Raw genomic sequence first — 27,180 nt, 5'->3', positions numbered from 1 at the left:
CGCCCCGCCTCGCCAGGTGCGCCCCGCCCGCCGGCCTGGCTGCCTTCTTCCATCCGCTTCCAGGCGTCCGCCATTGGCTCTAGCGCCCCCCTGGGAGTTTGGCGGTGTGGCGCAGTTCTGAGTTGGGAAGGGTCCCTGAGTACCGCGAGGGGCAAAGGGACGCGTGAAAAGCGGACCGAAGCGGTGCGCTCGAAGACAGTGTCCGGTCACCGAAGGTCTGAGAAAGGACTTTCGGAGCCGTGGGCACCTCGCGGATCCCGGGGGGTGGGGGGCGACCGCACCTGAGCTTGTGGACCTCCAGCGCGCGTGCGCGCCCAGGGTCTTCCCGCACCTGATCGCGAGACCCCAACGGCCTGCGGCTCGAGGCCTCGGCGGCTCATCCCAGGCACCCGTCATGGCGCAGCTGTGTGGGCCGCGGCGGTGCCGGGCGCTCCTCGCCCTGCTGGCATCGCTGCTCCTCTCCGGGGTCGAGGTGGCCGACGGAGGCCGAAGCATCCACGGTGAGGGCCTGATGGGTGTCCGGGGAGGAATGGATAGCGGGGGCCGGAGGCGGGACCCGGGGGGCAGGGACGGGGGTGAAGTGGGTCTGGGCCTGGGAATTGAGGGGGGGTAGAAATTGGGGGCTACTTGGAGGTGGTCAGGGCGTGTAGGGCGAGCAGCTGGCCCTAGCGATTGGTCCTTCAGGAGGTCTGGGGGCCCTTGGGAGTGAACGGCGGGCGGAGGAGCAAGGACAGGAAAGTTCCTTCGGAGGAGGGAGGGGACGTTGGGTATTGACCAAGAAGGAGTGGCCTTGGCCCTTCCTGTGGCAGGAAGGGGTTGAGGAGCCGCACCGAGTACTCTTCGTGACAGCGGAAAGTTCCTCGGCCAAAGAAAGCCAAGGGAGGCAAGGCCTCTGAGGGTTGTGGCTTGGATTTGGTGACCTGGTGGCAATTTGTGCTTCGAGGAAGAAGCCCCTATCCTCATCTCTTTGGATATTGGGCAACAGTCTCCAGAAATTTTTCTAGATCAGTTGCAGTAGGTTTGGTGGCCAGAAAGAAAGGGTTCTCAGTGATGGCAGAAGAAAAGAAAGGAAGAGAAGAGGAGCAACTGGTGGAGGGGAGAGACCTTGCCAAGGTGCAGGGACGAAGGTGCCTTCCAGCGAGACAGCATTGGCAAGCAGGCGCTGGGGTTGGCTTCTTCAAGTGTTGTTATAACCTTAACCACTTCAGACAAGTACCAAAGGGTTTTGAAAAGAGCTCTCTGGGAAGAAGAATCCATTGATTCAGCGAACTTAATCCCTGCCATGTGTCAGAAACTGCTGGCAGTGGTGACAACAGTTGATTCCATAGGCCTGGTTCTTGGCGCTCACAGAGCTGGTAGTCCAGCGGGAGAGATGGTGTATGTTTAAATAAAGAGCACTGACCATAAGATTAAATGACTAAGAGGTAAACAAAAAGGGTGAAATACAGGAACATCATCATCTGATGATGATGGGGGCTCCCTTAGCTCCAGTGGTCAGGGGAGGTCTCTCTGAGGAGGGTGGCATCTGAGCTCCGACATGAAGAATGAGGAAGTGGCAGCCACACACAAAGACCTTGAACAGTAGTGTTCAGTTTTCTGGATGAATGAGTACAAAGGCCTTGAGTGTGGAACAAACTTGTTGTATTCAAGGAAAAGAGGGAACCCCCAGAGCTGGAGCCGAAGTGAGAAAGGGGAAAATGGGAGGTGGGAGAAGTGGGCAGGAACCAGGTGGCCCAGGGCTGTGCAGGCCAGCACACTGGGTGAAAAGAGAAAGGAAGCAGGATGTGTGCCTGCTAGGTCCTCATCCCCTGTGACAGGGTAACTTCTGGAAAATGGTTAATTGCCCTATTGTTGAGGCAGGGAGGAAATTAAAAAGTTGTCAGGTGCCAACGGGGAGAAGCACATTCCTAGAGGTCACAGTATGAATCAGAATTTGTCAATTCTGGGCTTTTTCAGATAAAGAAATGTTAAGATTTATCTCCAATTACCTGGCCTGCGACTGCATGTGGTTACAGCTTACTCTGAGCTTGTAGGTATTGTTTAATCCTGGATGTAACCTGGCGTGGCGTGGTGGTGACATGACAGGCCTGCTTACATGGCAGTCATTGACAAAGCCAGGTCTGACTGCAGAGGACCTCTCTGTTCTTCATGTCTCCCTCTCCCCATCCCACTTTTCCCCTGATGGCTGCAACTGGCTGGACCTACTGACCTTTCAGAAGTTCTAGTGTCTGGCTGGGTGAACTGCTGCCCTCACTTATCTGAAGTGCTGTTTGAAAGCTCAAACAACTTCATCTGAGGCAGGAAGCAGTCCAATTGCTTTGGTTTTCTCACACAGAAAGGCCACCTGCTGAGTGAGGTGTTTCTCCTGGCACATGGAACTGCACAGGTGCTGCCAGGTGAATATGTGGAGAGACGAGAAGAGGGAATGTGTTTATGTTTAAGGGAGTGATTATAATGGTTGGTGATGGAACTTATTCTGGGTAAAGACGCGAGCAGGCTGAGGAACATGAGGATGGTAGGGCCAACAGCTTGTTGCAGTTGAGGTTCTAGGGAGAATGAACTAGAGAGTAGGACACAGTGGGCGGTGACTGTGGTAATGAAAGTGCGGTTCTGAAGAGCCTGGTGTGTTGGAGACAAGGTCTAGGGTAAGAGTGAGGAGTTGGGAGGACAAGTTTACTGGAGGAGAGAAAGTCAGGAACTGAGGCCAGAGGATCATCTGTCTGGATATTGCCTGCTAAAAACAGCCTGAGAGGTGGTGAACCCAGATAAAGATTATGGAGCAGTGAGCAGTAGGGACCTGAGTCAGATGATACACAAGGTGGGCAGTGAACAGTCTGCTCTGATAATGTGACAAGAATGTTCAGAGAGGGGGCTAGGGTTGTGGCTCAGGGGTAGAGAGCCTGCCTAGCACATGCTGTTTGATCCTCAGCACCACATGAAATAAAATATAGGTATTGTGTCTGTCTACAACTAAAAATATATTGAAAAAAAATGTTCAGAGAGTCAGATATAGCTCAGTTGGTAGAGTGCTTGCCTCCAATGCTCAAAGCCCTGGGTTCAATCCCCAGCGCCACCACCAAAAAAAAAAAAAGAATGTTCAGAGAATCAATTGAAGAAGCGAGCTTTTGCTAAAGGTAATCCAGAGGGTCCAGGAATTGGGAGATGGAGATAGGACAAAACAGGCTGTGTGAGGATGAGGATTAATTCCGAGTAGGCTGTAGGCTGTGTTTTTTTGTTTGTTTGTTTGTTTTTGGTACTAGAGATTGAACTCAAGAATGCTTTACTACTGAGCTACATCCCAACTCTTTTGATTTTTTTTATTTTGAGACAGAGTCTTAGTTTAAAGGGTCTCATTCAGTTGTTGAGGCTAGTCTCGAAATTGTGATCCTCCTGCCTCAGCCTCCTGAGTCAAACTCTGGGACTTCTTGTCTGTGATCAGTGTATCCTGATCTGAGACTGACCATGTTGGTGAGGCTCTTAAGTGGTGGAGGGCAGTGGGAAGGGTGTGGCAGGTACACACTTGAAGGCCTGGAGGAAGAGTCCTCCTGACTCCAAACCTGCAGACAAGTAGGGAAACTTGGTCTTGTGCTAGATTTTCCAGAATCAGGGACAAATTTTTATTCCAAAGAAAGTGGCCTCTTCTGGGAAGCTTCATATAATCTTTTGGTGACTTTTAAGACATTTGGCTTTTGGCTTTGCCTGAAAAATAGATCTGGTGGAACCTGACCAGAACACAGGCCTGTATTATTCCCACATGGCTCTCATGGACTGGAGCCCCGAGCCTCTTGGGAAGGATATATTCTTCTACCCCAGTCTGTAATTATCACATTGATTTACCTGCCTGCTTTTTTTGTGGTACTGGGGATTTAACCCATTTTTAATATTTTTATTTCTCTCGGCCTCCAGAGTAGCTGGGATTACGGGCATGCACCACTGTGCCTAATTTATTTGCCACCTTTTATAACTGTAGGCCCACCTTGAGGATATGCTTTATTTAGTAAAAGGAGATAGATAACACCTAACAGCTTTTAGAAATTGTGCAGTACTAGTGCTATAAGGAAGGTGGAAAAAAAAAAAAAAACACTTTTGTCGTACAAATAGGCATAATTTTTTTTCCTCTTCTTTCCATGTGATGAATCCTGATAGTTAGGGTTTTTTGTTTTGTTTTTGATGCCAAGGATTGAACCCAGGGATGTTTAAACACTGACCAACATCCCTTGCCTTTTTAATTTATTTTTTGTTTTATTTTATTTTAAAAATATTTTTTAGTTGTAGATGGGCACAATGCTTTATTTTTTTTATTTTATGTGGTTCCGGTGGATCAAACCCAGGGCCTCACACATACTAGGCAAGTGTTCTACCACTGAGCTACAATCCCAGCCCTTGCCCTTTTTATTTTTTTGAGATAGAGTTTCACTAAGTTGCTTAGGGCCTCTCTAAGTTGCTGAGGCTGGCTTTGAACTTGTGATCCTCCTGCCTCACCCTCCCGAATTGAGATTACAAGTGTGTGCCACCATTCTGAGCTTAAATCCTGATATTTAAAGGCCCTGAAGTACATACTTTTGATCAGTACAATATTTCAGAGTTTAACCTTGGAAATTGCTTTAGGAGCTATCCTTTAAGTGTACTTCCCGCTGCCAGTAACTTTCTGCCTGGCCTTGGGCATCAGCTTGTGTTAATGGTTACTTGACTTAGGGTTCCTTGTGGGTTGCTCTTGGGAATTTCCACTGAAGCCTGGCAAGTCAACATTCACTCCACGACCTCCACTGGCTTCCAAGCCGATCTTCAGTTTCCATTAACCTCTTGGGTTAATTACAGCTTTCCCAGCCTTTCAACACAAGGTGGACTTTCCAGAAAATCTCCAGGGATCACTCCTTTCCCTTCCTCCTTATTCCCACAGGTAGTTGTGACAGGACAACTATGGAGATAGGACAATGTAAGAGCTAAAGTGTGCCTAGAGTTAGTAGCTGATCAACATCTTATGTAACATTTGTCCTTTATGGAAGAGGTGCTTGACCTGCTCAAAGGCAAACCATGTTGAAATGCTTATTCACTGATATAGCCAACAATTTTTTCCTCGGGACTGGGATTTGAACCTCAAGAAAATTTTACTTCTGAGCTACATCCCATCTATTTTTTTTTCTTTTTTTTTTTTTGAGACAGGGTTTCACTAGGTTTCCCAGGTGGGCCTTAAACTTTCTGCCTCAGCCTTTACCTACCAGCTGGGATTACAGGTGTGTGCCACAATGCCTGGGTAGTCAGCAAATATTTATTGAGCACCCACCAAGTGCCAAGGCACTGTTTTAGGTTCTTGAAATAGAACACTAAACAAAACACACACGCCTGGCTGTTTCGCCATAATGAGAGGAAGATAGTGCAGTCAGGTGAGCGTGTGTGTGTGTGTGTGTGTGTGTGTGTGGTGGTGAGTGCCGTGAGGTGAGTACCGTAGGGTTGCTATGCTTCGTGCTGACAGCCGGGCTTTGGGAGCTCACGGGTTACAGTCCCTACAGGATGATGAGGGCCTTGACTTTAGGTCCACTGAGGGAAAGTGGCCTCTTTCTCTTTTTTTTTTTTTTTTAATATTTATTTATTTATTTTGTAGTTTTCGGCGGACACAACATCTTTGTTTGTAAGTGGTGCTGAGGATCGAACTCGGGCCGCACGCATGCCAGGCGAGTGCGCTACCGCTTGAGCCACATCCCCAGCCCCTCACAAGCTGTTTCTGACAAGATTTTTTTGGAAAACTTCTTGTGAGAGAATGAAATGTCAGAATGTTGGATGCTGAGGCCCAGGAACTTAAAAGTTTAATTACTTTGAAGTTTATTTGAAATCCATTTCTCATTGAAAGCCATTTTACCTTTTTTTTTTTTTTGTAGTACAGGGGTTAACCTAGTGGCACCCTACCACAGAGCTCCTTTCCCGGTTCTTTTTATTTTAAGGCAGTTGCTGAGGCTGATCTCAAACTTGTGATCCTTTGGCCTCAGCCTCCTAGGTCACTGGGATTTCAGATGTCTGCCACTATGCCTGGCTCACAGTAACTCTAAACCGGGTCTGGGTCCATGGCTTCAGAAAAATAAATGCGTAAATTAAAATAATAAAATTTCATGGGTTTATTAGAAAAAAAGTATCTAAAGAAGCTCCTTACAGGAGTGATGGTGAAAAATAAAAGGTTGAAAATCATTGTTCAAGTTTCATTAGCCTTCACTAATTTCAAAACTGGTTCTTGCTTCACAAAAGGTTAAGAACCTGGGGTTGTGGCTCAGTGGTAGGTAGAGTGCTTGCCCTAGCATGTTTGAGGCCCTGGGTTTGATTCTCAGCATCACAAATAAATAAATAAACAAACATTGACAGCTTAAAAAAAAAAAAAAAAAAGAAGAACCCCTGAATGAATTCATAGCATGGGAAGGACTTGGAAACAACTTGTTTCCTTCCAAGTACTCTGATGGGCTACTCAGTTCTTGCTGTGGACTTTGGTAAGGGTAGAATTTATAGTCCTTTTTCAGTGATAAATGTGAAGTGATGGTAGGAGTAGTGGTTTGCTTTGTGTTGATAGTTTATGAAATGTAAAATTTCATACCTAAACATGTCAAAATTTTATATCTAAAACACCAAGATTTTATAACCCTTATAATTTAACTTAGATTTGTCATTGTAAATGTTCTTACCTCATAAATAGAGGTTGTTTTAGAGTTTCTGAATTATTTGTCCTAATAATGACAATTTGCAGACACCCAAGCCTAGAGGTGATAGGTAGGTAGTATAGCTTTCTGTACTGGAAACTGAAGCGCTCAAATATGTACAATCTATTCACCTAACCAAAATGGGTGGCTTCATAGAGCACTGTAAACTAAGTCTGATTATAAAAAAGTTTTGGAATTTTGCCTGGTAGAATTAAAACAGCCTTTTGGGAGGCTGAGTTTGGAAGATCATTTGAGCCCAGGAGTTTGAGACCAGTGTGGGCAACGCAGCAAAATCCCATCTTAAAAGCAAAAGCCAGAAACAGCCCGAGTACCTCCTTGGTGTTCATTCACACAAACCTTGTGTTTCTCATTCTTTAGGGAAAAGGCACTCAATGTTCAGATGGGTAAGCAGAGCATAATTGTTTTTACTCCCACTGTGCCACTGAGCTGCATCCCCAGCCCTCCCCCACCTCCTGATGGTGTTTTGGTGCAGGGATTAAACCCAGACAGGCTTTGCCACTGAGCTGCATCCCCAGGCCTTTTTGTTATTTTGAGACAGGTTTCACTAAATTGCTCACTCTGCCCTGGAAATTGGGATCCTCAAACTTCAACCTTCTGAGTCACTGGATTACGTGTATGTGACACCACTCTGGGCTGTTTGTCCCTTCTTATTCTGATCCCTGGAGGCTCTGCAGATGGTTGTGCAGCAAGAAAATCAGGGGATGGGTGATGCATGGTTTGATGTCCTCAGTCACCATGTTTGGTTGCACTTTTTAGTGAAATGTTTTGTTCTTCATCCTCATTCCCTCCATTCCTAAATTAAAGTCCAGTGTTCATAAAATACAGCATCTACTATTTATTAAAAGCTATTGCCTGGCTGGGGTTGTGGCTCAGCGGTAGAGCGCTCACCTAGCAGGGGCAAGGCCCTGGGTTCGATCCCCAACACCACATAAAAATAAATAAAGATATTGTGTCCAATTACAACAGATAAATAAATAAATAAATAAATATAGATAAAGTTATTGCCACTGGGAATGTAGCTCAGTGGTAGAGCACTTGCCTAGCATGTATGAGGAGGCCTTGGGTTCATTCTCTAGTATTGGAAAAAAAATATTTTGCCAAATATTATTTTAAGCGCTTATAATGGATTAAAAGCTCCTTTAATCTTCAAAACACTTAGGATGTTGGTAGTTTGTGTTAGAGAAAAACTTCCCATTTGCATGGTTTTTAAAAAATGAATCTGCAAGCTTGCAGTATGGGGCCTGTGGAAGAGAGCCAGCTATCTCCTCACTTTGTTATTTACAAGTGAATTCAAGTTACAGATTCTGTGTGCTAATTCCCCCAGACTGCCCAAGATTTATCTGGGGATGTAGCCCAGTTGTAAAGCACTTGCCTGGCATAAATGAGGCCCTGGGTTCAATCCCCTGCACTGCAGAGATGGAGGATGGGGAGACAGCCCAAGATTAATAGGGCATTCCACAGCAGAGAGGGAAGGAAGGAGATCACAAAAGGCAATTTTTGTTGTTTCTTTTTTTTTTTTTTTCTTTTTTGCATTAGTGGGGTATTCTACCATTGGGCTACTTCTCCAGCACACACACACCCAGTTATTTTTTAATTATTATTTTTTTTTGAGACAGACTCTTACTGAATTACCCACACTAGCCTCAAACTACTTCCTTTTTTTTTTTTTTTTTATACCAGGGTTTGGACCCAGGGACATTTTACCCACTGAGTCAGATTCCCCAGATACCTAGATCTTTTTGTTTTGAGGCAGGGTCTTGCTAAGTTGCTTAGGGCTTCAACAAGGTCCTGAGAGGTTGGCCTTGAACTTTTGATCTGCCTGCCTCAGCCTCCCAACCTGCTGGGATTACTGGTTTGTGCCACCACACCCAACTCTAGCCTCAAAATTTCTATCTTCCTGCCTCAGCCTCCTGAGCAGCTGGGGTTACAGATGTGCACCACTATGCCCAGCAAAGGGTAGTATTTGCTAACAAACGTGCCAAGAAATACTTTGGTGCTAACTAGGTTCAAATACATGTAAATCACATAAGGAAGGCCTTCACCTCAATTTAGGCCCATTTATAATGTCTTAGTTGTCTAACATTCCCAGCCTTCACCCTAATCCAGAGGGACATGGTGGTTCCATAATCAGAGCTTTGCTTTAGCTTCAAAGCCTCTAAAATCTGCTTGCTTGCTTTATATTTTGAGATGGGTCTCACTATGTTCATCAGGCTAGCCTCGAATTTTTGATCTCCTGCTTCAACCTCCTGAGTAGCTGGGATTACAGGTTTGCGCCATCACATTTGGCATATTTGCCTATTTTTAACAGCTCCAAGTATTTCCTTTTGTGGATGTCTTATTTAGCCAAACAAGATGTCATGGTGGTAAATTTTCAGCTGTTTTAAATCTGTGAACACCCAAGCCCTTTGTGTATGTGATAATACTTGTCCTTGACTCTTTTTTTTTTTTTAATTTAATTTTTTTTATTGGTTGTTCAAAACATTACAAAGCTCTTGACATATCATATTTCATACATTTGATTCAAGTGGGTTATGAACTCCCATTTTTACCCTGTATACAGATTGCAGAATCACATCGATTACACATCCACGTTTTTACATATTGCCATCCTAGTGACTGTTATATTCTGCTATCTTTCCTATCCTCTACTATCCCCCCTCCCCTCCCCTCCCATCTTCTCTCTCTACCCCATCTACTGTAATTCATTTCTCTCCCTTGATTTTTTTTTCCCTTTCCCCTCACATCCTCTTATATGTAATTTTGTATAACAATGAGGGTCTCCTTCCATTTCCATGCAGTTTCCCTTCTCTCTCCCTTTCCCTCCCTCCTCTTGTCCCTGTTTAATGTTAATCTTTTTCTCATGCTCTTCCTCCCTGCTCTGTTTTTAGTTGCTCTCCTTATATCAAAGAAGACATTTGGCATTTGTTTTTTAGGGATTGGCTAGCTTCACATAGCATAATCTGCTCTAATGCCATCCATTTCCCTGCAAATTCCATGATTTTGTCATTTTTTAGTGCTGAGTAATACTCCATTGTGTATAAATGCCACATTTTTTTAATCCTTGTCCTTGACTTTTTTTTCCCTTTTTTAATTTTTTTTTTTTTAGTTGTAGATGGACATGATACCTTTATTTTGTTTATGTATCCATTTTTATGTGGTGCTGAGGATCGAACCTAGTGCTCCACACGTGTGAGGCAAGTGTGAGGCAAGTGCTCTACCGCTGAGCCATAACCCAAGCCCCAATTTTTTTTCCTTTTGATACTGAGAAGGCCTGTTATCTGTCTTTTCTGTATAGAATACGATTTCCAAATATGTGATGATTATTGTAGCAAATAACCTCCTTTTGGTGGCTTTTCTGAAGAGTAGTGTTTAGCAGTGAATAGGTGTGCTGCAGCATTTTTGGCAAAGGAGGAACCTGAGGAATGTGTGGTCTAAGGAATATGAACCCCAGGAATCTGGGCTATAGGTTTGGTCCCACAGAAGAGACTTAGAGAGTCCATCTGAGCAGTGTTCTTATAAACCTTCTCTCAAGAAGGACTTAGCAAACTGCAGCTTGTAATGCCCTCTAATGTGGCCTGTGAGTGAGAGGTCTGATTATTACTTATTTTTAATGGTTGAGAAAAATCCAAAGAAGAACATTTTGTGGCATTTGAAAATTTTATAAAATTGGTTTTTAGTGTCCATAAATAAGTTTTATTGGAACATTGCCATGGACATTTATTTACATATTGTTTATGGTGCTTTTTATGTCATAATGAGCACAGCTGCAACAGAGACCCTGTGACCCACAGAGCTACAATAAAGGCACAGTTTTCAGCATATGAATTTCATTTCCCAACTCCATTAAATTACCTCTGACCCCTAACAGCAGGGCTCAAATTTCAGTTACCACAGTGACGATTTGGGTAAAGTAGAATTGCCAGCTGCTGGCCTGTAAATTATACCCGTGTTAGTGAGAAGTAGTCTCATAGAGCCTGGCCACTGCATGTCATCCCTTGTTTCATATGTTCACAGCAGAGCGTGTAGTTGCGTGTTTTGTCTCCTTGTCCCTATGATAAAACCCAAGAGTGCAGCAAAGAGAAGAAGTGGTAACTTCTGAAGGTGAAATTCCAGCCAAGCATAAATGAAGTGACAGAAGACCTGCCAGTTGTGGGAATGTTGACACTGCTGCCATTTCAGAGGCTGTGGCTATGTGGCCAGAGGAGTTTAGTGACTACTTCACAGAAATCAGGAAGGTTACTTGTGGGTGATGTTCCAAAGCAAGTCATGCCAGTAAACACCTACAGGGAAGCAACTCTTAGGAACACAGAAAGAGCAAAGGATAAAATGCTGGAAGCCAGTGCAGATCTAGAAAAGACTACAGTGTTGCTGGCTCCATGTCATTTGAGAATCATACTGCAAACATTGTTCATTGGGGGAGAAGAAATTAAACACTTTTTAATTCTCATAATTCAGCATACTGTGTCCTAAATACTCATTTCACACTTGTAACAAAGTTTAATAATGTTTTGACAACCCCCCACATACCTTTTTCAGTTTTTATTCTGAGTCAGGGTATAGCTAAATTAGGCAAGCTGGCCTTGAACTTTGTAGTTCTCCTGTGTAGGTAGGATTATAGACAAGCCCCATCACACCCAGCTTTGAAGGCCATGGAACAGCCTCCATTGATTGAAAGATTGCTTTGCTTGACCCCAGCACTACAGGTTACTGCCTGTATTTACTGTTTGGCCCTGACCCATGCTCAGAGGAAACAGATATTGCTGGGTGAGATGGGGCACACCTGTAATCCCAGCTGTTTAGAGGCTGAGGCAGGAGGATCCAAAGTTCAAAGCCAGCCTAGGGTATTTATTTATTTATTTTTAGTGTGTGTGTGTTGGTGGGGGGGTTGAACATAGGGTGCTTAACCACTGAGCCATGTGTCCCCAGCCCCTTTTATTTTTAATTTTGAGACAGGATCTCACTAAATTGCTTTGGGCCTTACTGAATTGCTGAGGCTGGCTTTGAATTTGAGATCCTCCTGCCTCAGCCTCCAGAGTCACTAGGATTATAGGCGCATGCGCCTCCATGCCTGTCCAGCCTGGGCAATTTAGTGAGATGCTGTCTTAAAATAAGGAAAGATAAAAAGGGCTGGGGCCAGGCATGGTGGCGCATGCCTGTGATCCCAGGAGTTTGGGAGGCTGAGACAGGACGATTTGAGTTCCAAACCAGCCTTAGCAATGGTAAGGTGCTAAGTGACTCAGTAAGACCCTGTCTCCAAATAATTTACAAAATAGGACTGAGGATGTGGCTCAGTAGTTGAGTGTACCTGAATTTAATCCCTAGCACCCCCCAAAAAGGGGGGGGGCTGGGAATGTACCTCAGTGGTAAAGTGCCCCTTGTTTCAATCCCAGGTACCTCAAAAAATAACAATGAAAACAAAACAGCCAGGTATAGTGACATACATTTGTAACTCCAGCAGTTTGGTAGTCTGAGGCAGGAGAATTGAAACTTCCAGGCCATCCTGGGTAATTTAATGAGACCCCGTCTCTAAATAAATAGGTCTGGGGATGTAGTTCAGTAGTAGCACCCCTAGATTCAGTCTCCAGTACTGCAAACAAACAAAAAACAGATGGGCAGAGTGGAAATAGCCGAAGGACCTCTTCATGATGGACTTCAGGCTAGTGAGATGATCCAGAGCTGGGTGTGGTGGTGCACGCCTGTAATCCCAGGAAATGTCACGTATGTCAGACAAGAAGACCTTATGCTTCAGTTTTTAGCACCCATGGGAGTAAAAAGTGTATTAAAGACTAGAACCCTAGGAAAGTTATCTTTGCTTGTTTTTAAAAACTTCGGGGTTAGGGTAACTCAGTGATAGAGCACTTACCTAGCATGCCGAGTTACTGGGTTCAATCCCCAGCAATCCCTTCACCATACATCAAAAATAAAATAACATACTCTGAATGGATAACATGAGTAAAAGATAACAATAAGTTCAAGTTGATCATTAATTTGGGACAGAGAAAGAGCAGGCAGGATTGAAGTGAGAAATATATGGTTTCATCTCTGTTCATGTTTTAGTGCTTTCAAAAGTAGAATTTGTACTTTGCAACCAAGTAGGCACAACTCCAGCTGTGCTTTTTTATTTTTGGGGGACAGGATCTCCTTAAGTTTCTGAGGCCTTGAACTTGTGAACCTCTTGAGTAGCTGGGATAAACAGGCTGCATCACTAGACCTGGCTCCAACTTGCCTTTTTGAAGAATGATTAGGTACTATCTTCTCAAGCTTGTAAAATAAAATTGGATTGGTAGTGCCCCGGAGCCAAAAATTCCAGTAATATCCTTGTTAGAAGGTGACAGCAGATCATTCAAGCTGGCTGTGTTGAGTGAATTTATCTGAGCCTGGATGCATTGGTTAATGCTCTAGTGACTGCAGAACCAGAGAAACTTGTTTTCCATGGTATCATTTAGCAATTGAGAAGACCAGTCTGTTTCCCAATTTGATAATAGCCAATGTTCAAAATGCCTGCCAGGATTTTAAGTTAGGGTCATATTTTAGATAATATGTTGTTTTTTTTTTTTTTTTTTTTTTTGGTGCTGGGGATCAAACCCAGGGCCTTGTACATGCAAGGCAGGCACTCCACCAATTGAGCTATATCTCCAACCTAGATAATATGTGATTTTTAACTATTTTTGATGCTTTTGTAAAAGAATGCTACTGTTTTCTAAAGATGAATTCCATTTTTATTTCACATATTATGAAGTGAGTACTTCCAAATTTGGTTCCCGCAGCTTTTTCCTATTCTTCCTGTTTTTTTTTTTTTTTAATTTGCAGTATTGGAAATTGAACTCAGGGGTGTTCACTACTGAGCTACATCTCCACTACTTTTTAAATTAAGACAGGATCTTGCTAAGTTATCTAGGCTTGCCTCAAACTTGTCATCCTTCTGCTTCAGCCTCCTGAGTTGCTGAAATTACAGGCATGCACCATGCCTCGCCCTTGCCTATGTTTTGAAGACATGTACTTAATTTTGCATTTGTGAGCATAGAAATAGGACTTGACATATCATTCATGATTGCTTCTCAGTAGTATTCTAAGACCAATTATTTATTTTTTATTGTTAGATTTTTTTTTTTTTTTTTTCTTTCTAGCAGGTATTAAACCCAGGGCACTTTACCACTGAGCTATTTTTTTATTTTGAAGACAGTGTTTCACTGAGTTTTAAAAAGTAAGGTTCGGAGGCTGGGATTGTGGCTCAAGTGTTAGAGCGCTCGCCTAGCACTGGCAGGACCCGGGTTCGATCCTCAGCACCACATATAAATAAAGGCATTGTGTTGTGTCCATCTACACCTAAAAAAACAGCTGAGTGATAGAGTGCTTGCCTGGCATTCCTGAGTAACTGAGTTCAATCCCCAGTATTTTTATTTTTTTATTATTTTTTTAAATTTTGAGACAGTGTCTCACTAAGTTACTGAGGGCCTTGCTAAGTTGCTGAGGCTGGCTTTGAACTTGTGATTCTCATGCCTCATTAAGGTACTGGGATGATAGGTGTGTGCCACTGCCCTTGGCTGTTGTCATTTCTTTTCTTTTTTTTAAATATTTATTTATTTTTAGTTGTAGTTGGACATAATACCTTTACTTTATCCATTTTTATGTGGTGCTGAGGATCGAACCCAGGGCCCCCCACGTGCCAGCCGAATGCTCTACTGCTGAGCCACAACCCTAGCCCGTTGCATTTCTTTCTTTTTTTTTTTAATTTAATTTTATTTTTTTTAGTTTTTGGCGGACACAACATCTTTGTTTGTATGTGGTGCTGAGGATTGAACCCGGGCCGCACGCATGCCAGGCGAGCGCGCTACCGCTTGAGCCACATCCCCAGCCCCTGTTGACATTTCTTAATAGAAGAACTCATTAAGGAATAACTTCCTGAAATTATGTCCAACCAAACCCCCCCACCCCACCCCCAGCCTCGTCCAGTGCTTTTGGTATGTTGCTGTCTGTGACCCTGTCATTTAAGTGTGACTGAAACCAGGCCCCAAAGAGACCTCTGAAGAAGGGAATTGGCCTTGGTGAGCCCTCAGACTGTGATAACAGCCCTGAGGAATTCTTTGGCTTTTAGGCAGCTCAGTTCTGTGTTTCTGCTGCCTTTGAAGGGACGGTCCCTACCTTAGCACTCAAGTGCTCTGAGCAGATGAGTGGAAATTTAGACCCCAGCTCTATTTATTTTTTGCCTTACTTTATCCACCCCCAAGGCTCAGAGTCCTTATTTAAAAAGTAGGGGTGTTGCTTTGTGGTTCGTTTTCTTTTTTTTTGAGGGGTGGGTACCAGGGATTGAACCCTGGGGCATTTAACTACTGAGCCCCTTTTTTTAAATTTTATTTAGAGATAGAGTCTCACTGAGCTGCTTAGGACCTCGCTAAGTTGCTGAAGCTGACTTTGAACTCGTGATCCTTGGCCATGGTTCACTTTTTTTTTTTTTTTTCTCATTAGTTATAGATGGACACGATGCCTTTATTCTATTTGTTTATTTTTTATGTGGTGCAGAGAATCAAACCCAGTGCCTCACACATGCTAGGCAAGTGCTCTGCCACTGAACCACTCACTACCCCAGCCCCCATGGTTTACTTTTATTGTGACCATTAGAAATAGGCACATAACATGAGTGGCATAATGTTAGGTGGAGGCAAATAATTGGGTGTCAAAAAGTAAGTAATGCTCTTCATTTCAGTTCTTTTCCTTTTTCCTCCAGTATTGGAGATCGAACCTGGGGGCATTCTACCACTGAGCTACATCCTTGACCCTTTTTGCATTTGATTTTGAAGACAACCTTACTAAGTTGCTGAGGCACACCTCAAACTTTTGATCCCCCCCCACCCCGCCTGCCAGCCTTCTGAGTTCCTGGGATGATGGGTGCATCTGTATGCCTGCTCATTTTTTAATCTGAATTTGCCACGGTACTTTAATTTAAAAAAAATTTTAAGAAAGATGACAAATCATAGAAATCATCATAAATACCAAAATATTTCTGGCTTTTATAAAAGCTTTTTGGAGAGCAATGAAAGAAAAAGTTCATTGGTGTTATTTGTGGTGAAGTGAAGACTGTATGTGTTTTATGACGGAACACTGCCTCCTTTAAAGCAAACACACAGACTAAAACAAAATTGCTTTCCATGACCTCATTTCTCTCAAGCCTACAGAATAAAGGTTTATGCCATGCAAGTTTAAAAGCAATTTAGTAGCCAGGCGTAGGGGTGCTCTCCTATGGCCCTAGCTATTTGGGAGGCTGAGGCAGGAGGGGCAGGGGTTGTGGCTCAGTGGTAGAGTGCTTGCCTAGCATGTGTGCACTGGGTTCGATCCTCAGCACCACATAACAAATAAACAAGTAAAAAAATACATTGTGTCCATCTACAACTAAAAAATATATTAAAAAATAAAAAGAGACTCCTCATTTTGAGACACTTCCTTTCATACTCACAGAAAGGAGTCTTTCCCTAAATGGGAGCTTGAAGCCAGGGCCTCACAAATGCTGGGCAGGCACTCTACCACTAAGCTACAGCCCCAGCCCTCTTGAGTTTTCTCTTAATACAGATGTTTCTGTCTTCCTCTGGGACATCAGGGAAGTCCTTTCTTCTCTCCTCCTCGCCCAAGCAAACCTGAAAACAAGGCTGCTTTTTGGATCTGGGAAGTTGGTGTGCAGCACTTTAGAACAGATTGAGCAGGTGCTAGCGCATCCAAAGAACGTTTTGCAGTCCCGCGGGGTGCTGGGTAGCCCTGAGGTAAGAGGTGTCTCTGAGGCAGACCCTGATGCTGGGGGAGCCTCTGTTCCATTGCTGGATCCCCTTGGCGAGAACAGCACTAGAATTATTCAGCTAACGTCATTATTCCGACTACAGGTGACCTGCTGCATGTCAGCCTGGTTTCCCAGGTGGTGTGCTGGCAAACACAAACATCTGGTGTGCTCCACGGTGGGTTTTCTTCTTGGACGTGTTACTGAGTGTCTAGGTTTCCTGTATCACCCCTGTGCCTTGTTAGCTCTGTCAGCATGCCCGTGGCCCATGGTACACCTGCAGATCTGAACCTATAACATGAGGGCTACATTCTGGGCAGTGGAATTCACTCATCCTTAGGTAGATCTTTTTTGTCACCCCCTCCCCTTTTTTTTTATTTTTATAATTGTTCATTGACACAGTGCCTCACATGTGCAAGGCAAGCGCTCCACCACTGAGCCACAGCACCAGCCCCTGTTTTTCCTCTTTATATACTCTAGGCTTTTGTTTCCCAGCACCTAGCATGTAGCCGTCACCCTTGCTTATTTAAAGCCACCAATTCTACCATTATGCCATGGTCTTGTGGTGTCTGGTGGTTCCCTCCTGGTTGCCTTGAGCTTTATCGGCCCCTCCCTCTGGACTTTGGTCTTTGCTTAGAGATTTAATTCATGTTCTATGGGATTCATCCATTTAAGGCAAACAATTCCTCCCTCAAGTTTTTTTTTATTACCAGTAACTGCTTAGAAAGTGTGACTGACATAAAGCAGAGTGATTGCCAGGGTGCTCAGTGTGGCAGGGCCTTTGGTAGGCTGTGGCTGCTACTGGCCGCTCCCTGCATAGGTGATGTTTTCAGTTTGGGACTGTAGCGGAATCCGGTGTTGCCTCTGGGGTTTGACGGGTGTGAGTTGGGCTGCTTCCCCTGGGCCTTGTTAATCCTCTGTTGAGTGACCTTTGGGCACATCGTCAAAAATACCTGCTGCAGGTAGAAACCAGATGGTTCTGGTTCTGGTTGACTGGGTCCTGTTATGTTGCCCATGCTGGCCTCAAAATCTTTGGCTTCTGCCTCCCAAACAGCTGAGGCTACAGAGGCACGCCACTGCACCGGGTCCCCTGTTTTTGTTTTTAATTTACATACCATAAAGTCACTCATTTAAGTATACATTCCAAAGATTTTTACATTTTACAGATTCATGCAGCTATCACCACAGTCCAATTTTAGAATATTTCCATCATCCCTCAAAGATCCCTGTGTCCATTTGCAGTCACTGCCCAGTCCACCCCCAGCACCAGAGAATCACTAGTCCACTTCCTGTCCCAGTCAATTTGCCTTTTCTGGACATACTGTGTGATTTCATTCCATGAAACGTCCAGATAAGGAGCGTTTTGACAGATTTAATGGATGGTTGCTTTTAGACGATAACTTCCTGCTTGGGAACATGCCTTTTCTGCAAATTAGTTACCTGGGACTTCCTGGCTTGTGTGGGAGCTCCTGGGGAAGGGAGTGTGCTTTTTGCACAGTAGCAGCCTTCTTCACGGAGAGATTGGTATTTCGAGAAACATCTGGTTTCATGCCTATCAGGGAGTATTTTAGAGACACAGCAGTCCTGTATGCTTTCAGAGGTTAAATAAGCCAGTTGGTGAAATAAGCCAGGCAAACGTGGAAACAACTAGAGAGGGGTAAAATGACCCACCTTGGCCTGGTTAGGTGGCACAGCATCCACAAGGGTCCTGGAGTCTGTGTTTGCCACCCTGGATGCTTGCATGGAGACCTGGTTATCAAGCACCCTTGTGCGGACCCTATGCAGATCAGTATTAGTGGGGACTGGAGTGCAGGGAGGTGTGGAATCCAATGATCAAGTTATTTTTGGTGGTTTCCTTTCCTGGGAGTCATCCAGAGAAAGGTGATTCTTCTAGGCTAGTTTTTTTCTCCCTTTCTGAGAGGCCAACCTCTAGCCTTTTATATGCAAATGATCTGGTTGGAGTTTTATAACATTGTTTTTTATTTCCCTTTGATTAGAGCAGGGCCAGATTTTGGGACTCCTTGAAACCCGGGTCTATCTCCTTGTGCTCAAATGGAAACAATGGTGGTGTGGCCTACATTGCCAATGAGAGAACTAGAGTTAGGAAGGTTGTTTCTAAGGCTTTTGTGATTTGAGTGGCCTGTCTGGTTTGGGAGAGGACAGAAAAAGTTAGGGAACGTGCCCCTGGGGGTGCTGTACTCACCAGCAGCACATCTCCTTCCTAGCCTCACTTCGCCAGCTCTGATCTCTCAGGGCTAAGCTTCCCTTGGCCTGGTTAGGTGGCACAGCATCCACAAGGGTCCTGGAATCTGTGTTTGCCTCTGCAGGTCATTTTTCTATATTGGTTGTGTATGTCTTGATAAGGGGGGGCCAGGGGCAGAAGCAGTACACAGCTGAACCACAGCCGGGTGGGTAGATGGCTCCTTCTGGATGACATGGTTCTTCCTGTACAAGGAAGGACTCGCCAAGCAGGCCTGAAGGCAGCTCAGGCTTTAGAAACAGCTCACAGAAGGACTGGCTGGATCTTAAGGCTCTGGTGCTCTTGGAGATAGGAAGATCATGGGCCTCCTCCTACGGGAATGTGCATGTCCTTTGAAGCCATATTGCCCTGTCACAGCAGCTGGGTTCTGCTTTGTGTTTCAGACTTTTGCCGAGTTGCGAAGGTGGTGGGGCGATGCCGGGCCTCCATCCCCAGATGGTGGTACAATGTCACTGAAGGGTCTTGCCAGCCATTCGTGTATGGTGGCTGTGAAGGTAATGACAACAATTACCAGAGCAAGGAGGAGTGTCTTGAGAAATGTGCTGGTGTTACAGGTGAGACCTTGGTAGTATGGGAAATTTTACTGTTTAAAAATAGTTTATTGGATGTGGACACTCTCTGCTGTATGCTGCTGCTTCACTGCAGAACCTTCCAGAGATTTAAAAAGCAGAACAAACTAGCTCAGTGCGCTACAGCCTCACAGTTGTTCACAGGTCTCACCTCCTCTTCCTGAAAGGGAGAACAGACCTCTTCTGATTGAAGGTGCCCGCCTGCACAGTCCTAGAGGATGGAACTTTCAACTTGCTCACAGGCTGCCCTCCGCTCCCTGGGCCTTTGGGTTATTTTTAGCTCTTGGACAAATGACACAAAAGTTCATACAGCCAAATTATGAGTTAACACTGGAATGTGGGTCATGGGATCAAGATAATGTTGATCCTGACAGCCTAACAGTTAAATAAAAACCTAACATACTGCCAGCAGGCCCTGGCCACCCCCAGCCTGGGAAGACTCCTTGAGAGCTAATGGCAGGGAGGTGTTGGCATCCTGGGACCTGATCCTTCCCAGGTGTTCCAGAGCCCGCAGATGGGGCTTTCCAGACACCCTTTTTTTGGGGGGTGGGGGGTACTAGGCATGGAATTTGGCACTCAACCACTGAGCCACACCCCCAGCCCCGTTTTGTATTGTATTTAGAGACAGGGTTTCACTGAGTTCCTTAGCGCCTTGCTTTTGCTGACACTGGCTTTGAAGTCGTGATCGTCCTGTCTCAACCTCCCAAGCTGCTGGGTTTACAGACATGGGCCACTGTGACTGGCCAGTCTTTTTTTTTTGTGGATACAATATCTTTATTTTATTTTTATGTGGTGCTGAGGATCAAACCCAGTGCCTCATGCATGCTAGGTAAGTGTTCTACCTCTGAGCCATAGCCCCAGCCCTGGCCAGACAATCTTATAAGTACTATCTTAATGTTAGTATATGACTTCATGCAGGTTTTTTTTTTTTTAGTTGTGTGTGGAAGGAGGATTGAACTCAGGGGCACTCGACCACTGAGCCACATCCCCAGACCTATTTTGTATTTTATTTAGTGACAGGGTCTCACTGAGCTGCTTAGGACCTCACTGTTGCTGAGGCTGGCTTTGAACTCTTGATCCTCCTGCCTCAGCCTCCCAAGCCTCTGGGATTACAGGTGTGTGCCACCAAGCCAGGCTCATGCAGCTGACTTGGCTTTGAGGCTGGGACTCTTCAGTGTGGACCCTGTGTTGTCTTCTCAGCACCTACTGTCAGCCCCTGAGCCTGTCCTGCCTGTCCTTGTCTGGTGCTCACAGCTTTCTGTTTGTCACCCACTGGCTATAATCCCTCTTTGCTTTGAGCTATGCATTCAGAGATCAGATAAGCTTATTTAAGTTTGTAAAGAGAGGACAAAAGTGGCCTTGGCTGTGACCTCAGGTCTAAAGCAGTGCAGGAGCACACAACCCAGCAGTGCACCCCTTGAGGGGCAGTTTGCCTTTCTCTCAGCAATAGTCTGGAGAGCTGAGGAGGCAGAGTGTGAGCTGAGATCAGACAGATCAGTCCTTCATCTCTGGGGGTAACTGGAACTTCCCAAGATGGCAACTGAGGGAAATGTCATTTATTTTTCCATCATCAGCAATGATGCCATGTGGGGAAATTTACCACTGTGCTCTCCCCATCTTCTCAGGAGGAGGATTGAGGTGTTGGGGACACACAGGGGACCAATGGATGTAAGAAGAAACGTTGCTACTTGGGGCAAGGGTTGTGTTTTGCTGGGAGAAGGCAGGTTTGCTGACTTCTTGGAGCTGGGCCAGGGCCTGGCACCAGCTGCAGGGACCTAGAAAGTTCATGTGTGGCACCAGCTGTGACTCTCGGGTTCTCTCACAGCAGCCTGAGAAGAGCTGGAAACTGCCAGAGCCACAGTCCTGGGAGTTCTTGCCAGCGTGTCCGCTCTCCTAGGTAGGCAAGCTCTGGGGAGCCAGATAAGAATGTTTATTAATTTATAATGAGAACTAGAACGCCTAGGGGACAACACTCATGTCCCTCTGCCCACGCTTGAGTCCACGCAGACAAGCCTCTCAGCCAGATTGCTGGGAGGTTGCTTGGTGGGGAGAGAGGCAGAACAGGGGAGCTGTTTTGTGAGGTAATTGTCCAGCGGCATCCGGATAGGTAGGCCAGCCCTGATCCTCTCCAAGGTCACTCCCAGACCAGCCAGCCTCTTCACCCACCCCCTTAACTTGTGTGGGGGGTGGTGGGAATAAAAGGTACTTCACATAAAACTGGCCATTTGAACCTTATTTTCTTTTTTAGGCAGTATTAGGGTTTGAACCAAGGGCCTTGCACAGTTAAGCGTATACCACTGAGCCATGTCCTCACCCTTTTCTTTATTTTTTCTTGAGACAGGGTCTTGCCAACTTGCCTCTGTTGGCCTTGAACTTGTGATCCTTCAGCCTTAGCCTTTTTTAAAATATTTTTTAACTGTAGGTAGACAAAATATATTTATTTTTATGTGGTGCTGAGGATCAAACCTAGTGCCTCACACATGCTAGGCAAGTGCTCCTCTGCTGAGCCCCAGCTCCAGCCCAGCCTTAGCCTTTTGAGTAGCTGGAATTACAGGAGTGTGCCACACACCTAGCACTGCTTTAAGTTTACACCGTTGTAGGGCTCTTAACCTTTTAATTTTTTTTTTTTTTTTTTAATTTTGAAACAAGTTCTCCCTAAGTTGCCCAGGCTGGCCTCTCTGTCCGGCCTCTCTGCTTTTTAAAGTCACTCAGCATGTCTTTGCTTTGACTTCCTTAAAGTTGAATTCTCAGAGCCAGCCTGGGTTCTTCATGTCAAAATCAATCATGCAACTGAACACACCATCCACAGAAGAAATGAGCCAGGCACACGCCTATAACCCTAGCACCTCCAGAGGCTGAGGCAGGAGGATCGGGAGTTCAAAGTCAGCCTCAGCAACTTCGCGATACCTTGTCTCAAAAGATAAAAAGAGCTGGTGATGTGATTCAGTGGTCAAGAGCCCTTGATTCCATCCCCAGAACCAAAAAAGAAGAGATAGGAGCACCTGAGGGCACCAGGACCACCCACACCTGCTGGCCTTTCTTCACACACAGTGGGGAGGTGCACTGTCTTCTGCATTGTTTATTTGTTCCCTTGCAGAAAATTCCATTTATGATCTGGACTCCAGTAGGAATGGAGGAGCTTCTTCTGTCCCAAGTGGTAAGTTCTTAAAAGGACCCCGAAGGGAATGAGGGCCACCTGGATGGCAATTGAGAAAGGACATTGTAATTTCGGAGTTGTAGAGGGCTTCCACCTCCTGGTCCTGTTGGCTCAGAATCGGTAAACATGGCTCTGCCAGGGCAGCCGGCTTTGGGCTGCGACATTCTGCCACTGGGGAGCTATCCTGTCCTGCGCACAGGAGGGTTAAGGGTTCTGTGGTGCTTCCTGGCTGCCCAGAGGAGGCTCAGGTCCCTGCCTGTGGGCCTCGCCCCGCTATGCTGTCTCCTCCCCCACCCCAGCTTTCTCGCCTGTTCTCCCTCCTCTGCTCCCTGTTATGTTGCTGTCTCCCGGGCTCCATCCTTTGCCGCCCGCCCGCCTCTTGGCCTGATGCAGTCCTGAGCTTGGCATTAGCTTGCTTTGTAGTGCTCACAGCAGCCGCCCCACTCCTCCTTTATACTTAAGGACTCTGCAGCAGGAGCCTGGGTGAGTGGTACCTGCACTAGCAAAGGCACCTCAGGGGCCAATCCCCAGGCAGTGGGCTGGGGGGGGTGGGCAGAGAGACCTGCCATGCAGGGAGGGAGGGACTGTGCCCCATCCGTTCAAGGAAGAAATCCCGGGGTGCCCACACACTAATTGTAGTCTGGACCTTGCCTCTGACTCACACAAGTGCCACACTTGTGCCACATGAGAATGTTTTAGTTAGGTGGCTGTGAGAGGTCGCCTGGCTTGCAGCATGCCAGGGTTAGCTAGAGTCGCTTTCCGGTTGTGCTAGGCCAGGAGTCCTGTACCTGTTCCGGCACTTCTCTGCCTGGATGCACTGTTCACTCCCTTGGCTGGCCTCTCAAGCTCATCCAGAACCTGGTCCCGCCATGGTAACTTAGGTTTCCATCCTGTTTCAGAAAAATTTCCCCAGGAGAATGAAATTTCTAGTTGCATCAGAAAGTAGGAACAACACTGTCCTGATGGCACCAGAAATGGTGTCTGGGTCAGTTTCCATAGTGATCTCTAGGTGGTGGGATTGTTCATTGACACTGTCCTGTGCTTTGACTAGGAGGTGCTGTGGTCCACACCCTTCCTTAAAGGTGACACTTATGTCTCTGCTCTCTTAGTGGGCCCTTATAGACTTAGTCCCCACTAGGACATGTGTCTTGTGTCCATCCCAGCTTCCCTGACAAAGATGTTTGTGTTTCAGTTCCCAGAAGGCAGGATTCTGATGACCTCTCTGATGATGTTTTCAACTATGAAGGTATAACTTTCTAAATAAAAATTATGCATGATTTCTTGCTAAGGGGCAATTAAATCATCTACTGAGGGAGGGCCAGGGATGGGGTCCAGTGGTAGAGAATTTGCCTAGCCTGCATGAGGCCCTGGGTTCCACCCCTAGCACTGCAAAAAAAAAGAAAGAAAGAAAAGTAAAAGAATTGCAACTGGGCGCAGTGACGCACACCTGTAATCTCAGGCTCGGGAGGCTGAGGCAAGAGGATTGCGAGTTCAGAGCCAGCCTAAACAACAGCGAGGTGCTTAGCAACTCAGTGAGACCCTGTCTCTAAAAATACAAAACAGGGCTGGGGATGTAGCTCAGTGGTTGAGTCCCCCTGAGTTCAATCTCTAGTACCAAAAAAAAAAAAAAAAAAGAAAGAAAGTAGAACAGAGCTTTTTGGCCTTTCTGGGTAGTGGCATTGTGGACTAGGATGGGAGGTGACAGTCCTCAGCAAGTGCTCCACGCTAGCATTGAAAGGATGTGCCAGGGGAGAAGATTTACTGGAAAGGGAGTGGAGTGGAGTTCTAGAATTTACCTTCTGCTCTGCCTCCCACCTGCTGTGGGACTGTGGGTGAGTTGCTGCAGCTCCACCTCACAGTTCCTAGGTATGCAGTGAGGGTCCAGGACAGATCTGGTGGAATCTGAGTCAGTATTCGGAAGGTGCTGGGAACAGTCCCTGGCACCTTTCCCGTAGTGTCATCTGTACGGGAACCCAGTCTTGGCTGTGAAGAAGCTATGTGAGGATGTAGGGCAGAGGGCAGCTGGGAGAGTGGCCCTGTCAGTAACTCACCCAGGTCCTTTACTCTGAGAGAGCTCTCCACCGGAATTTCTCCACCTGGTCTGCTGAGGCACCTTCTAGCTCTTCCCCTTCTCTGGGGTCCTGCTGACTGGTGCTGCTGTGACGCTCCTGCTCTTGCCTACAGAATACTGCGCTGCCAAGGCCGTCACAGGGCCCTGCCGGGCAGCCTTCCTACGCTGGTACTATGATGCTGAGAAGAACTCCTGTGACAACTTCATCTATGGAGGGTGCCGGGGCAATAAGAACAGCTATCTCTCCAAGGAGGCCTGCATGCAGCGCTGCTTTGGTGCGTCCGCCTGACCCAAGTCCAAGACAGAGTTAGGTGGTTGGCCCTCCCCAAGGACTCGAGTCCCTTTCTCCTTCCCTCAGAAGAGAGCTGTGGGAAGGCTGTTCTTTGGATCCCACCAGATGGCAAGGCCTCAGCCCCACAGTTAGAAGTCCCTCAGAAAAAGCTCCCTGCGAGGACCCCAAGGCTGAGAGGAGCCTGAGGGGCAGCCTGGGTTGGTGGCCACTCCATGAGCTGGGAAGGGCTGTGAGCTGACCTCTCAAGAGTTGTGTGTTCTCTTCCAGGAAAGGAGATGTACCCTGTTCTGCCCCTTGCGACCAAAGGTTAGTGACCTCTTGCTGTCCTCCAGCTGCCTACAGCCTTCCTTCCTCCGCTGAGCTCCGTCTGCTCAGCTGCGGTTTCTTTAGGCTCGTGTTGTCTTGCCCACGTTATCTTTTCACTCTAAACATCTTTTTGGTGGAAAGCTCTTGTCTTTACATGAGATTGGAACATGTGGTGGCCATTCGTCCCAGCGCACTTTGTACACAGATAGGCTGGTGTGAGTCAATAATTCCAGAGGCCATCCCTGCCCAGGCAGCCAGGGGGGGTAGGACAAGTCTCCACCACGAGGCCTGGGGGCTCTGCCACCTGAGGCTGACCTGAGGGTTGAAGAGAGCTCTACTGTTGTAGGGTATAAACAGTTGGTCAGGGTTTCCAGAGAGGAGAGCCGCATGAGCGACAGGCCAGTTCCACTGTCCCCCAGCAGTCTGGCCTTTCGTGGAGGCTCAGCATCCTCTCGCTTTTGTTTCTGAGCCCGAGTTGTGAATCTTGGCGCAGATGACTTGCCACACTGGTTTGGCCTCTTTCTTGACCTGTTTACCAGCCAAGGAGCCAAGACCTGGCCTGCAAGTCTGCCTGGTTCTAGAAACTGGAACCTGGTTTCCCGGGTGTGGGGGTGGGAAGCTGCCCAGGCCTTAAGAGTTGGTCGGGGGGTTGAGGTGGACGGGAATGCTCCAAAGCCAGAGTCTGAAGTTCTTTAGCCAGTGGAGGAGGGGAAGTCAAGAGGCCGCACAGGAAGTCACACACCTTAGACAGAGCCCTGCCCAGAAAGAAAGCATCCTCACTAAGCAGTGGGACGAACAATCGATCCATTGTTACATCTACCCAGCAATTAGGAGCACCTGGGTCCCTTCCAGCGCCTGCTCCAGATGTACCCTTAGCTCCACCCTGGCGTCACTCCACCAGCAGACCTTTTGGGCACCTGCAGGGTCACATTTTTCTCTGCTGGCCAGGAGTATGTGTGGACTTGGAACCTTTGGGGTTTTATGTTACACACTACAGGTAAGAGTTTTGCACCCCTGGTGTGCATCTGTTGCCTGAGGATCCCATACAGTTTGCCCCAACTGGTGGCTGGGGATTTGGAGTAGAAGTGGTGTTTTTCAAAAAGGAGGAGCACAAAGAGCCACCGTGTGCACATGGCACGGCACGGCACCTCCTCTTTTCAGGGGCTCTCCTTGGTTGACCTCCCTGCAGGCTGTCTCCCTAGTTCCAATTCTGCAAGCCCTTCTGGGTCGTGAGAAGTTCTGTTCCTTGTCCTGCTCACTCAAGGCTGTCATGTGTCCCTGGGGAGCCGCCTGCTTCCTCTCTGCCTCCTTGCCTCACTGGTCTCCTATCTTGTCCCCAGCGGTGGTCCTGGCAGGTCTGTTTGTGATGGTCCTGATCCTCCTCCTGGGAGCCTCTGTGGTCTGCCTGATCCGGATAGCACGCAAGAAGCAGGAGCGTGCTCTCCGCACTGTCTGGAGCTCGTCAGATGACAAGGAGCAGCTGGTGAAGAACACATATGTTCTGTGAAGGCCTTGTCGCCAGGAGAACGGGGGAAAGGAGGGGAGAATGTGTGCTTTTTTTAAAACTAGAGTGATTGATTATATCTGTGAGATCATTAGGGCTTCGGTCTGTCTGTTGCTTGGACGCTGAAGCGCTGCTTCTCCACCCCACCGCATCCCACGGTGGTGACTTCTTTCTGTGCCCCAGGTGTAGTTTTCTATGCTCATGTTGAACTCCACTGCCTCCTTGCCCACCACAAAAGCAATGTTTTAATAGTTTCCTTGGTTTGTTTGATTCATGGTTGTTGTTGTTGTTTTTAAGTAGAAACAAAAGGGTGTTGTTTTTTTTTTTTTTTTTAAGAAATTAGGATTCTGAAAGGAAGAAAACAAAACATGTAAGTTTAATAAAAAAGGGTCTTCCCTTTTAAAGTGAATTTGAGCATGTGCTTTATATCTTAACTGATCTACAAATTTATACTCCACCAAAATTATATTAAGACTCGATGTGGGATATCCCATTCCAGATACTGACCCTTTAAGTATCATCTTTCAGATCTTTTTGATCTGAAAAGATGTGAAATA

At 46.3% G+C, this 27,180-nt stretch overlaps 1 protein-coding gene across 1 annotated transcript; it reads left to right on the top strand.

Moving 5' to 3' along the window:
• Nucleotides 1-27,032, top strand: Spint2 (serine peptidase inhibitor, Kunitz type 2). The gene is made up of 7 exons (XM_027941452.2): nt 1-500; nt 19,108-19,278; nt 22,391-22,450; nt 23,643-23,696; nt 24,635-24,796; nt 25,081-25,119; nt 26,460-27,032. Exons 1-7 carry the CDS (start codon nt 395-397, stop codon nt 26,624-26,626), a joined length of 759 nt encoding a protein of 252 aa, XP_027797253.1. The 5' UTR covers nt 1-394; the 3' UTR covers nt 26,627-27,032.
• The last annotated feature ends 148 nt before the right edge of the window (nt 27,033-27,180 follow it).

The sequence above is a fragment of the Marmota flaviventris genome, chromosome 18 (genome assembly GCF_047511675.1).
Source record: "Marmota flaviventris isolate mMarFla1 chromosome 18, mMarFla1.hap1, whole genome shotgun sequence".
Lineage (NCBI taxonomy): Eukaryota > Metazoa > Chordata > Mammalia > Rodentia > Sciuridae > Marmota > Marmota flaviventris.
This window is presented reverse-complemented; position numbering and strand designations above follow the sequence as displayed.